Here is a 14,309-nt window from a genome sequence, read left to right on the forward strand (position 1 = left end):
AATGGCTTATTACAGTTACATGATTATATGTGTAATATATTTCTTTCTGTTGTAATTTGGAGTTTATGGTAAGAACAAGATGTCGGTGAAAGGCAAATATAAGGAAACCTTTCCACTTCAAGAGAGAAAACTCTTCTTTAGGTACACTGTGAAAAATTATTCAGTGACACCTCTCATACCCTGGGAAGGGCTTTCTAAGATAATCTTAGGATATTTAAACCATATAATGAAAGGACTTCTGTTAGTTTAAAAACTACCAAACACAAGCACTTAAATATGTAGAATTTCATTTAAATAAGTCAGTCAACAATTTTTATAAAGTATTTAACACTTCATTGTAGAAACATAGGCAAAATGACTATTATAACCAAAATGAAAAATACTGTTCAATTTAAAAAATGTACTTAAACAAGAACCTGAAAAAGTTTATGGTATGCATAACATTGTTCAAGCAACTCACACAAGTATTACATAAACCAATATTCTATAAAGGCCTCAGTATGGCAAAGTTTAGAAATAGGTAGTATGCATGCACATAGTACAACAAAAAGTTTCCTTATAAAACAGCAGTTTTTAATGCTTGTACAAAGGGATAAAGAGCAACCACAAACATATTTCATCTGTTAGATTAATACATTATGACAGCTAAAAGTCAGTCATGTCTATCAGAGGGACAAAAACCCCCACTGCTTATGAATAAAACTTTTGTGCCTTTAAAGATATTTGTATAAAAATGCTATCTTTTTATTCAACTTAAATAAACCATATTTGTTACAATCAAAATTTGAAAACAAGTGAACAAAGTGAATGGGTCTGTATGTTTTGTATAAGCAAAGAGAAAACAAATTACCAATGCTAGTGGCACAGAATAGACTCTCCACCAGGCATCATGGCATGTAATTGTTTTAGCTTGAAAGATTTTTTTGAATCGTAGTTGAATTGAGAGCACAAATAATTAGTCATATGGCATGTCAAAAATCCTTACCAATTACTTTATACAAACAAAATTCTCTTTGACCTGACAAAGAGAGTGTCTTCACAAACCTGAAATTTTGGTATCATTTTGTATGGTTGCATGTGGTTTTCTAGTGCTCAGCATGATTAAGAGGTAATAATTATCCACAACATGAACATACTTGGAAATAAATACATAAGACATGAGGTCTCATAACCCACTATGCTCTCGGCTGGCTGTGTGCCTTAGGATGGAGGAGAAGCAAAAGGTCCTATTACACAGCAAGTTCTATTAGTCCTGTTCTAGTTATATGCTTGCTATGTTCTATCAACCTAAATACCACTATTGTTACAGGGGTCATTTATTTTGTATATCAAAGAGTCTATTAAACTTTTGGAAAATAAGTCATTTTGATTCATGCAAATTATGTCCTTTTAAAAGTTTTTTTTTCTCCAAAATTCTAATTATTCCTCTCTGTCCACAAAGAATAATTGCAAAGCAGGAGATGCTGACCTCGGATGAGCTATGTATTCTCAGCCAAGTCTGAATCCATGTTCATGGGCATGAAGAAGAGAGTTTGTCCTTTCAATTTCCCAGAAACTACAGTGACATTGTATTAAAATTTTCAGAGAATAGAATGCTAAAGTGTAGAGTACTTTGCTGATTATGGAGAACAAAAAATTCTTATAAAATAGATTGCTCATATTAACTCTACAAAGGAATATGGTTTTGTTGTTTTTAGGTTTTAACAAATTTAAAGGTGTGTCATATCAGCAGCATCATTGTAAGTTTTAGTGTAGTGCAGTTATTTTTCATAAAAATACCTTAAAAATGGTGAATCAATATTCATTAGCAAAAAATAAAACCCCCCAAACTCAGAAAACAATTAACGAGGAAAAAGATAAAGAGATGATGTTGATGCTAAAATAAGTATAATACTGTTGGAACATATAAAAGTAATCCTTATATTTTATACATTTATACAGCATAGAAAAGTGTCCTTCATTATGCTACTGTTTCTCTGATGCCAATTTCAATTTTCTTTGGAAGAAGTTCTTTCCGTTCATCCACACTTGCTAAGGAGTTTCGACAGTTCTGTCCATCCATATATAATTTTGCATATACTGGGTTGGAGTAATTTGTTGGCTGAAGGGTAAAGAGAATAAATTGAGTTTTACTATCATTTTGACCAAATTAATTAATTTGTAGAATATTGTTCTTAATGATGACATGTCATTTAATTACTATGTTCATAGATTTTAGTCCACTTTAATGTAGAAACATAACTACATTTTAAGGTAGCTTGAGACAAAACAGAAGCTTTGAAACAAAAGTAAAAGCCAGTATAACTGTGAAACTTATACCATAGCTTTAATATAAAATGGTAAACATAATTGTTTCAAGGATATCTGGCCTTTCACACATTGTCCCCACCTCTGACTACTGGTGCAAGTCCACAGATGAATGCAAAAGTTACCTAATTGGTTTACTCTTCTAATTTTTCAATGTGAATTAAACATAAGTAAATGAAGATAAATCAAAACAACAGAATATATTAGGTATATATCTTTAAAGTAAAAACAGTATTTTTTGCTTCAAACAACCTACATGTACTTGCTTTGGAAATATCTCTGGATTCTTCCCAATAATCTTGAATTCAGAGAAAGATGTGAAGTTGTAGAGGCATGGTTGATTTTGAACCATAATCAAGGCTAACAAGCAAGCTCTTTCAGTTGAAAACAATATTCAATATTCATTATTAAAGAAACTGAAACTTTACACAAAAAAGTACCACTTCAGTTTTATTTTTGTTACGAGTTTCAGTTTAGTTTGTGTTTTTCTTTTTCATGCAGTATCTTAACCTTTGTTACAGCAAGGAAACATATAGTCTTTATAACATGCACACTCTAAAACAAACAATGAGAATGAAAAGGACTTGATGGTCTGCAGCAAGAGGTCTGAGGAACCTGTATATCCATGATCTTTTGTTCTACCTAAAATGAGATTTGTGACTCTGGACAGAAAACTTGTTTTCTAAACACAGTAACTAAATCTTAAAAATAACTAAGATTTCATTATACCATCTCTAATTTGTCTAAAATATGAAATTTTATGCACATTTTAATTTAGCATTTCATAATATATATATACAATCTAAATATACCTATCTATAATTAAAATAAATAAATTTAAATTCATTCACTTTACATTTATTTTTATAAATCTAGCTGGCCACAATTTAAAATTCTTCCAAATTCCATAGAGGGAATACTATCAACATAATAGCTGGTCTAAACTGGTAATGTGCTTTAGAAACATTCTTATACGTAAAGTGTGCAAAAGTCTGAGACTTTAATGCTAATTTGCAAACTCATGTTAATTTAAACCATGATAAGGGCAAGCTCTGTCCAAGTCAAGAGTGGCTCTGTGAATGGTGAGGGTATGAAATGGGATGGAAAGGAAAAGATAGGCTGTTTCTCTCACCCCAGAAGTTAGTGGTCCTTTCAAATCAGAGTTTAGGTAGATGGGCGGTGCTGTATGTGGGAGCTTGAAAGCACTGGACCCTCCCCCTATGTACCTGGACTGTACATAAACAGAAAATTTTATCTCATCTAATGACATGGAAACATTCTTTACTGATACAAAATATAATTCAATGATACAATTAATGTAAATTTGCCTTTAATTCTAGGCCACATCAGGAGACTTATGTCAACATACAGAAATTGAGATCTTTATGCCAGAGGTGTGAACTCATAGGTCCTGGTTCCTGACCTATGCTGTGCATGGAGAACATCGACTTCTGTGTAACCCTGAACATTCCTCCAGTGAAGTTTTTGCCATTAAAATTTCAGAATTTGGACAAGAGTCTTTTTTGAAGACTCAGCTATCCTCTTTTAACAATTGATCATCACTTTATAATTTTAGAATAAAATTATCTTTCTTAGAACATCTGGAAGAATTCCAGAAGTCTATTTTATAAGATGGCTTTCTTTTTCATAGATAAATTTCCAAGTGTGCCAAGCACAAATAATCTTTCAATGTAATTGAATAAAGGTAAATGTAGTTACCTTCATGCAGTAATTCAGAGTCACTATGCAAATATTACTAACCAGAAAGGAATAAACTGTTAACTCATATCTTAAGCAATTTTATCAATTCAGTCATCTAACTGGTAAATGTATATTTTTTGAGTGCTCAGTGAAATTATGTATGAGTACACTGGAATCATATATGAAGGACCTAAAGCATGGTTTAATTTTCATAGAGTAAGTGTGTAACTATTTCACTAAGTTCTGTTGCTTCTAAGTCTAAGTAATTGTATTGATTTAAGTGCTAGGACCTCAAATAACAAAGGGATTTTAGAACTTTTCATGGAAAGCTGAGGGGTTCAATCTGTCAGTTCATGTTACAACATGAGGGACACTGTTCTTCCTTAAAACATTCTGGAAGGATGCCAGAAGTCTAATTGTTTAAAATGGTTTTCCTTTTCACAGATAAATTCCTAAGTGTGCCAAGTTCTTTTATGTCAAGCATCCCGTATTATAGTAATGTAAGCATTACTTATTTTATGGAAAGTTCCAATGTAAGAATTTGCTAGTTAATAAGTAAGATTAGTCCTAATGAAATTGGACTAATGAATTTAAGTATATTATTGGTCACTTTGATAATACTATAAGGTACAGTCTGGACAAGTGCCATTAATAACAAAGTAGCTAGAAAATAGTTCAGCAAATGTGGGCTCAGATAATTAAGACAAATTAATCTTTGCATACTTAATTTATGTAAATATTTGCTTCATTTGAGCAGACTGTAATGATATGTTACAGAAACCTTGAAAAAATGTATAAAATTAACAAAAAGCTACATATGACTGTTGAATGTTTCAAATAAATAAATTTATTATATTACATAACAGATTTTTTTTTCCTCACTGGGATTTAGTTAAAAAATAAACTTCAGGACTCAGCTTTGTTAACTTTTCAACAAGACAATATTTTGATCAAACTAATTATACTGAAGTTGAACCAATGAACTCTTTTCATAATGAAAAATGAAGTACCCATTACTTCAACATCATGCTGAACATTAGTGATGCTATCACCCCATATATCTTGTTATTATCCTAAATAAAATTCCATCTTTGTAAACTAAGTGAATATTTTTTAATATATAATACACTATTTACTGGTATTTCCCAATATATATTAAAGTCTTTTACTGTAAGTTTAGTTATTACAAAAGCATAATTAATTTCAGAATTCTGTAGTGGTTTTGACTCAGGAATGTTAGTATTCTCTACTCATGATTTCAAGAAATATTACCTTTACTGGATCTATCATGAAACTTGGTTCTAAAAGACCCCCATCACTGTGGTCGTGGTCCACTTCATACATATTGTATGATGGATTGCCGATTTCTACATTTATTCCTCCATTGATGATAGGCTGCCTTCTAATTGTCTTTGTTCTATAATATGTGGAGATAAAGTTAAGTATCAATTGCAAAGACATCACAATTTAAGTTCTATACTATTAAAATACTTACTGATTTGCTGACATGGTACAACTGATAAATTCTGAATTAAATATGAATAAGAAAATTTTGATAACTGAGATTTTTCAGATCACAAAGGAAAAGAAAACTCATAATTTGACCATTTATTTTAAATTAAAGTGATTTAACAATGCACAAAACATATTAAAAGTTGCCGGGTGTTGTGGTACACGCCTTTAATCCCAGCACTCCGGAGTCAGAGGCAGGCAGATTTATGAGTTCGAGGCCATCCTGGTCTACAAAGTGAGTTCCAGGACAGACAGGGCTATACAGAGAAACCCTGTCTCTAAAAACCAAAACCAAAACAAAGACAAAACAAAAAACCAAAACCAAAACAAAACAAAAAAAAACACATTAAAAGTAAAATTATACTGAACACAATGCTACTTTAGTAGAAAACTCACAATTCAGCTATAAGCTAAATTTCCACATTTTTTCCTCTGGGTTGAAAATTAACTAACAAAAATGTGATAAAGAAACTTTGAAATATTTTGTTTATAACCTCTAACGCAATGACTATAATACTATTTTGTAAACTCTCATATTCCAGATTAATTAACATCTATAGAGCTCTATAGATGCAGTTATATAAACTAAAATACTTCCACTTCTTGGAAGATAAAGGAAATTATTGCACATTACCCATTACTAGTGTATTTTATAACATACTTGCATAGAAATTAATAGACTTATGCCAACAATTATATACAGTAAACTAATAAGACAATCTTCAGATAGCTTTGCTTATTCAAGGAAAGATCACTAGAAATGTAAATTCTACAGAAATTGTTAATGTTATGCCACTGTTAGTTTCATTAGACTACATACATGGATTGATTCTGTCAACATAAAATGAAGGAATACTTGTATAAATTGTATCAATTTTAAGTGAAATCAGGGGTAAATAATTTGAAAAATTGTTTTGTAACTAGAATAATTAACCTCATTTTTAAGAGAAAAATAAAAACATTTTTAGCACTTTCATATGACTCAGTCAAATTCAGAATATGGCATCTTACCTTCTTTTTCTCTTACAAACCACTAAACCAATCACTAGAGTGGTTACCAAGGTCACCAAAAGGACAAGTGGCACGATGATAGCAATGCTCCCTGGAAAGAAATTGATCCATGGATGAACAAATGAACAAATGATATGAAGGTTAGCATTACTAAACTGTCACATTAGATCATATCAGCACTAATGTGAACAAAAATAAAGCATGGAAAATATGTTTGTATTCTGAGGTCATAACTACCACATCATCTTACCAAAGAGCCTGTTGGGATGGTTGGTTAGATAACTTTTGTTTATAAATTACATTTAAAGTTTCGACATTTAGAGCTAGTTTTTATTTCTGAATTACTGATTACTACCACATTTATGAGCACACAATTATGAAAGTAAACATTGTAGGTTAATGATTTCTGAATATATTTGCATTCAATTTTATTGACTACAATTCCACAAATAAGGTATTGTTCTGATATATATAGCCATTGTACCTATGGCAGGTCAAATGGCATCATGGTCAAGTACCAAAGACATAATACTTTTATTTGGATATGCATATACAGAAGCATCTGTTTCTTGGATTTCTTTGGAGTGATATGCTCTTGCCATTAAATGAGTGACAAGAATAATAATTAGATGTCTGACACTTCTAAACTCTATGTTCTGACACACCCAATTGTACATATACATAAATACATGTAGGCAAATAGTTATAAAAATAACATAAAATGAATATATACTAATTTTTAATAGAAGAATCAGAGAGTTGTTTCTTTATTAAATAAATGAATAAGGAATTGATGTTCTCTTTTTCTAAATCCCAACTCCAGAATAGTTTCAGAAAAATATTTATGGAGCTTTGATTTATGTTGAAAATGTTTACATTTTTTTATGTTCTTGGAAATAGTGTTAGTATCTGTATTCTTAACATTTGTCTTAAATGCTGTGTTTAATTTTTCTGTATCTGATCATAAGAAAAATCAGAGAAATATTGCGTTTCATTCATAGGTAGAAAGTGTAGTGGGATAGTGATTTTATCAGACAGCATTTCTTCTGAATCAAATCATTTACCCTTTGTTGTTAATATAATTATATGGTGGTATCCTAGAATTGAATACCAAGAATAGTAAAAAGAAGCTGGATGTAACGACCACTTTATAGCAGAAATATTAAATAGCACTTTTGAGCTAACCATGTTAACTTTTTGCTAGGCTAACAGTGCACACGAAACCAGGCTTTCTATAGTCATCCAATCATTCAGTTTAAATACCTTATGCAACAAGTAACCTAGAAAGAATATTGCCTAGCATTTAACCCAGCATAAATATTGCAAACATTTATAAATTAAAATCAGAAGTTATTATACTATATGATAATTTCTCTGCATTTCCATGGTTGTATAAAATACTAGAGAGGAAGTTAATCATCCCACTATTCCCAATGTGCAGACACTTTATCAGAGTGAATGATTTTCCAATAGTAATAAATAGAGGATACATAAGGGAGATCAACTACTGGAGATGAACTACTAAAGTATCTGCAAGTATTCATTACAAAAAATTCATGTAAGTTTTATATATATTTTAACTGACTAATCTTGACAAATATCTTCACTTCATTGTATATTATTCTTGCATTTAACAGGAGATCATCAGTAAATGTGTAAAGACAACCGATACTAGACTCAAAGTATGCATCATGCTTTCCTTCTCAGTGTAATTGTAAATTATTCATATATTTATATAATTACCTGCTCTACCTAGTTTCTGCTATTCCATATGTTATAACTATTAATTATGCATGCAAGAAAACGAAGCATCTCTTTTTCTTTTAATTTTCCCACCACAGATGGTAGCTGCAATCCCTATACGTTATAGAGCTCTGTTTAAAAGACCAAACATCTGGTATGTTTATGCAACCAATCAAGGTAACTGCAATAATGTTTAATGTTGATGATAAATAATATAGACAAAATTCTGTTTTCATTTTTTATAAACATTAATAGAAATTACTGACATTATAAAATTCAAAAATATAATGTTAGTTAAGAATTTTTGCTTTTTTTCTTCTGCTTGTTTTGTCTGATTCTGGTTTGTTTGTTTTTATTTTATTTATGGTTATATTTTTATTATTTTTAGATGCCTGTTTGGATCCTAATGAGAAAGAAATGGTGTGAATTTGGGTGGATATGAAAGTGAGGAAGATCATGGAGAATTTGGAGGAGCAGAATTCATAATCATAATATATCATATTAAAATCTATTGACAGTAAAAAACAAGTAAGATTTAATGTAATTTGCTAATATGTTTTTGACATATAAGAATCTAACCAACTTTTTGGACATAATAAGTGGATAAGTGGGTTGTTGTAAACTGATTGAAAGTGTGAGAGGTCAGAGGAAACTTGCTCAACAGTGTCATAATGAACACAATATGTCTTCCATTGTAATATGTTTCTGAAAATTTTTTTTTCTTTTCTGTCCTGGAAGAGTGGTCCTGCATCTCAGCTGAAGTCACAGACTCAGATAAACTGTCTCAGTACAAGTTATCATCATCTTACATTGGTATAGCTGTCACCATACTGATAGTGTAGAAAGTTTTATAACCACTCTATGTGCTCATATTTTATACATTTCACAACATATTTGTGCAAATGACTTTTGCCTCCTTTAGGGCAAAACTTATACTTCCTTTTCTTCTGCAAACAGTAAAGTCCATTCTTAAGATGACCCGAGGCCCATGTGTTCAGTTCTCACTTAACAAATATGTCTTAACGTGAACTTTATCTTTATCTTTGCTGTATTGATATGCACAGCACTGGAAGATGAAACAAACAGGTTTATTAAACATGCCATCTTGTGGTCATAGTGGTGCATGCTTTCACTCTAAGCACAGCATTTGGAACACAAAGGCAGGAAGACCTCTATCATTTTAAGGCCAGCCTTGTTTACAGAGAGAGTTCCACAATATCCAGGGATACAAAGAATCCTCATCTCAACAAAAACAACCACCACCACCCACCACCACCACAAAAAAAATGCATGGGATCTTCAATACTAACTTGTAGAAGGTACACAATGTCTTGGGACCCTAAGGGATGCAAATCCATCTAGTCTGGTCATCATTAGAACTAGCCATTGAGAACTGAAGGATGGCTACTCCTCAGCCCTCAAGAGGGTATGGGAACTAAGGGAATTAAAATAAAGCAGTAACCAACCACTGGATTAGAGTGAAGATAGTATAGTTTGATGGTCAGGAAAATAGAAGGATGTTAGGAAGGTATGTGTAAGCCATATAGATAAGCTGGTAAGCTGTACAAATGAGGGAAAAGAGATGATACTGATAGAAATAGAAAGAAATAGACTATGAATCCATTGTTTCGTTCAATTTAAGAAATAAAACTAAGGCTTCATATTTAACTTGTGGTGTCTAGGTACTTAGGTTATTTCTACAGTTATCTAAAATGTCAGTTGTTTGGATGGAGCAAAAATGAAGACAATCAGGGTATATACTAAGCATGAATCTCTTGAAAAATACAGGATGTAAGTCTCAGACTCAGGAGAATGTAGAAATGGGTTAGAAGTTTCAAATTATTAGGATAGGATTGATAACTGAGGTCAGGAAAACAGGGCTTGCCAGAGATGCTAAATCTAGAGAGGAAAAAAGAAAGAAACAATGCATGTAGCCACAGAAGAGAACACACCCAGGGAAACCCAGGGAAAAGGAGCAGCCATGGGTTATCCACAGACAATGAAAGCAGAAGCCTCACAAAAGGAAGTCAGAGTGGCAAAATTCAAAATTTGAGCATTACTCTCTCTAAAATTTTATGGGAATTTAAAATAGGTGTATGTAATGACATCTCTTATTCTCAGGTTGAAACCATTCAGAAAAGACAGAATAACCTTTCAAGTGGAATCTGAGTGCAAACCCCCTAGAATAATAGTTTTGCATAATTACTCAAGCTATGTTTTGTTTTGCTGTTTGGTTTTACTTGAAACTTCAAGACCTAGAAGATACATGTCTTCCTACTTGGAGATCAATACGAAAGCAGCACATGAATTAGCCAGTGAATCAACTTGTGGTGAGAGCTGACAAAGGAAGGCTCCAGGCTCTGAACCAGGGCTACTGCATGTGTGCTCCTAAGTGGCCATGTGTAATGCTGCTGCAGTTAGCAATTTGCATGAGAATGGCCGCATGTTTGACCATTTGATCTCTAGTGGGTCACACTTTGAATGGGGTTAGAAAATGTGGCCTTGCGGTTGGAAATGTGTCACAGGGATGGGCATGGAGAGTTCAAAGCCACACATCATTCCCAGATCCATTTATGTTTCACTCTATATTTATGTTTGTTTTAAATTTAATATTATCTTTTTACTTATTCAATTTACATCATACTCACTGCCCCACTCCTACAAAATGGGTTTTTAGTTCAAGATGTGGAGTCTTAGGTTCTTGCTCCAGTCACTATGATTCACTGGCTTCTTCCACTCTGTCATCACAGACTTGAACTCTTTGTATCCACAGTTCAATATAACACATTCTTCCTTAAGTGACTGCTGTCAAAGTCTTTTATCACAGCAATGTGTAAACAGCTGATACAACACACTACTTTGTTGTTTAATTTGGAAGTGTAACCTACAATACCACTTTTCTTTTCTTTTTAAATTTTATTATTTTTTAAATTTTTATACTCCAGATTTTATTCTCCTCCCACTCTACCCTCTGACTGTTCCCAATCCATACCTCCTCCATACCATCCTGTCTCCATCAGGATGTCCCAATCATCAGCCCCACCCCACCATCCCTCTAAACTCCCTGGAACCTAAAGTCTGTTGAGGTTAGGAGCATCTTCTCTGATTGAACCCAGACGCGGCAGTCTTCTGCTGTTCATGTGTTGGGGGCCACATATCAGCTGGTGTATGCTGCCTGCTTTGTGGTCCAGTGTCTGAGAGACCTCGGTGGTCCAGGTTATTTGACACTGTTGGTTTTCCTACAGGGTCACCCTCCTCCTCAGCTTCTTCCAGGTTTTCCCTAATTCAACAACAGGGGTCAGCAACTTCTGTCTATTGCTGGGGTGCAAATATCTGCATGTGACTCTTTCAGCTGCCTTTAGGTCTTTAGGAGGATAGTCATGATAGGTCCCTTTTTGTGAGTGCTCCATAGCCTCAGTAATAGTGTTAGGTCTTGGGGCCTCCCCTTGATCTGGATCTCACTTTGGGCCTGTCGCTGGACCTTTTCTCCTCAAGCTCCTCTCCCTTTCAATCCCTGCAGTTCTTTCAGACAAGAACAATTATAGATCAGAGTTTTGACTGTGGGATGGCAATCCCAAACTTTACGTGATGCCCTGCCTTTCTGCTGGAGGTGGGCTCTACAAGTTCCCTTTCTCCATTGAAGGGCATTTCATCTAAGGTCTGAGAGTCTCTCATTTCCTAGGTCTCTGGTACATTAAGGAGGGTCCCCCCAGCCTCCTACCTCCTGAGGTTGCCTGTTTCCATTCTTTATGCTGTCCCTCAGGGCTTCAGTCATCCCCCCACTACCAGATCAAGGTTCCTCTCTTCCCTTCAAGGTCCCTCTCTCCCTCCTTTCTCACTTGTGATTGATTTCCTCTTCCTCCCAAGTGTGAATGCGGCATCCTCACTTGGACCCTTCAGCTTGTTGAACTTTGTGAGTTCTGTGGACAATGTCTTGGGTATTCTGTCCTTTTGGTTTTGGCTAATATCCACTCATTAGTGAGTACATACCATGTATGTCCTTTTGGGTCTGAGTTACCTTACTCAGAATGATATTTTCTAGTTCCATCCATTTCCCTGCAAAACTCAAGATGTCTTTATTTTTAAAAGCTGGTTAGTTCATTATGTAAATGAACCACATTTTTGTATCCATTCTTCTGTCATGGGACATCTGGATAGTTTCCAGCTTCTGGTTATCACAAACAAGGCCACTATGAACATAGTGGAACATGTACCCCTGTGGCATGGTGGGGCGTCTTTTGGGTATATTCACAAGAGTGGTATGGCTGGGTCTTCAGGTAAATCTCTTTCCAATTTTCTGAGGATCTTCAAGATTGATTTCCAGAGTGGTTGTACCAGTTTACAATCCCACCAGCAATAGAAAAGTATTCTTTTTCCACATTCCCACCAATATGTGCTGAGGTTTTGATCTTAGTTATTCTGATTGGTGTAAGGTGGAATCTCAGGGTCATTTTGATTTGCATTTCTCTGATCACTAAGGACTTTGAATATTTCTTTAGAAGTACCTCTCAGCCATTCAACATCACTCTGTTGTGAATTTTCTATTTAGTTCTATACCCCATTTTCTGATTGGGTTCTTTGGTATTTTGTGGTTAACTTCTTGAGTTCTTTATACATTTTGGATATTAGCCTTCTTTCAGATCTGGGGTCAGTGAAGTTTTTTTTTTCCCCTAATCTGTACATTGCTGATTTGTCTTATTGACTATGCCCTTTGCCTTACAGAAGCTCTCCAGTTTCATGAGGTCCCATTTATCAATTCTTGATCTTAGAGCATGAGTCATTGGAGTTTTGTTTAGAAAATTTTCTTTGTGCCAATAAGTTCAAGGCTCTTTCCCACTTTCTCTTCTATTATATTCAGTGTATCTGGTTTTATGTTGAGGTCCTTGATCCACTTGGACTTGAGCTTTGTGCAAGTTGACAAATATGGGTCTATTTTAATTTTTCTACATACAGACAGTCAGTTAGATCAGCACCCTTTATTTTTTCCATTGTATATTTTTGGCTTCTTGGTCAAATTCCAATTGTCTCTGTGTGGTTTTATTTCTGGGTTTTCAATTCTATTATTATAATAACTAGCATGTACCAATATCATGCAGTTTTTAATCACTATTTCTGTGTAGTATAGCTTGAGGTCAGGGATAGTGATTACCCCAGCAGTTCTTTTATTGTTAAGAATTGTTTTCCCTACTCTGTTTTTTGGTTTGTTTGTTTGTTTTGTTTTGTTTTTTGTTGTTTTCTTTTTTTTCACTTCCAGATGAATTTGAGAATTGCTTTTTCCATATCTTTGAGGAACTGTGTTTGGATTTTGATGGGCACTGCATTGAATCTCTAGATTGCCTTTTGTAGGATGGCCATTTTTACTATGTTAATCCTACCAATCCATGAGCATGGAAGATCTCTCCATTTTCTGAGATCTCCCTTGATTTCTTTCTTGAGAGACTTGAAGTTCTTGTCATATAGATCTTTCACTTGTTTAGTTAGAGTTACTCCCGCAATATTTTATATTATTTGTGGCTATTGTGAAGGGAGTTGCTTCCCTAATATCTTTATCATCCTATTTATCATTTGTATAAGGACGGCTACTGTTTTTGTTTGTTTGTTTGTTTGTTTTAGTTAATTATATATCTGGCCACTTTGCTGAAGGTGATTATCAGCTGGAGAAGTTCTCTGGTAGAACGTTTGGGGTCGTTTATGTTATGTTATGTTATGTTTATGTTATGTTATGTTATGTTATGTTATGTTATGTTATGTGTACTATCATATCATCCACACATACTGATAACTTGTCTTCTTCCTTTCTAATTAGTATCCCACTTTTCATGTGGACAAATGACCTCTGATCATGTTTGAGAAATACTCAGCAAACATCTAAATTATTAGATTTTCCTTGAGAGGTTAACAACACCCCTATTTCAGCTAGCTGCACTTCCCCTTTATTCAGAAGGTATAAGCTTTATGCATGTTTTGTTTTAATTATTATTATATTTTGTTTATTGTTGTTCACTACATAGACATGTCTAACAGTAAATACCTTC

At 33.7% G+C, this 14,309-nt stretch overlaps 1 protein-coding gene across 7 annotated transcripts in view; it reads right to left on the minus strand.

Moving 5' to 3' along the window:
* Nucleotides 1–316: 316 nt before the first annotated feature.
* Nucleotides 317–14,309, minus strand: part of Lrp1b (low density lipoprotein-related protein 1B) — a 2,058,309-nt gene continuing 2,044,316 nt past the window's right edge. For 4 of the 7 annotated variants that reach the window (XM_006498463.4, XM_006498461.4, XM_017319348.2 and 1 more), the window contains 4 exons: nt 6,532–6,622; nt 5,281–5,425; nt 3,440–3,538; nt 317–2,101 (listed from right to left, as the gene is read on the minus strand). In XM_006498463.4, coding sequence (XP_006498526.1) covers nt 1,961–2,101; nt 3,440–3,538; nt 5,281–5,425; nt 6,532–6,622 — 476 coding nt within the window. In that variant the 3' untranslated portion in view covers nt 317–1,960. The remainder of the gene's footprint in view (nt 2,102–3,439; nt 3,539–5,280; nt 5,426–6,531; nt 6,623–14,309) is intronic. The other 3 variants (XM_006498462.4, XM_006498460.4, NM_053011.2) reach the window with 2 other exon arrangements.

Source organism: Mus musculus, chromosome 2 (genome assembly GCF_000001635.26).
Source record: "Mus musculus strain C57BL/6J chromosome 2, GRCm38.p6 C57BL/6J".
Classification (NCBI taxonomy): Eukaryota; Metazoa; Chordata; class Mammalia; order Rodentia; family Muridae; genus Mus; species Mus musculus.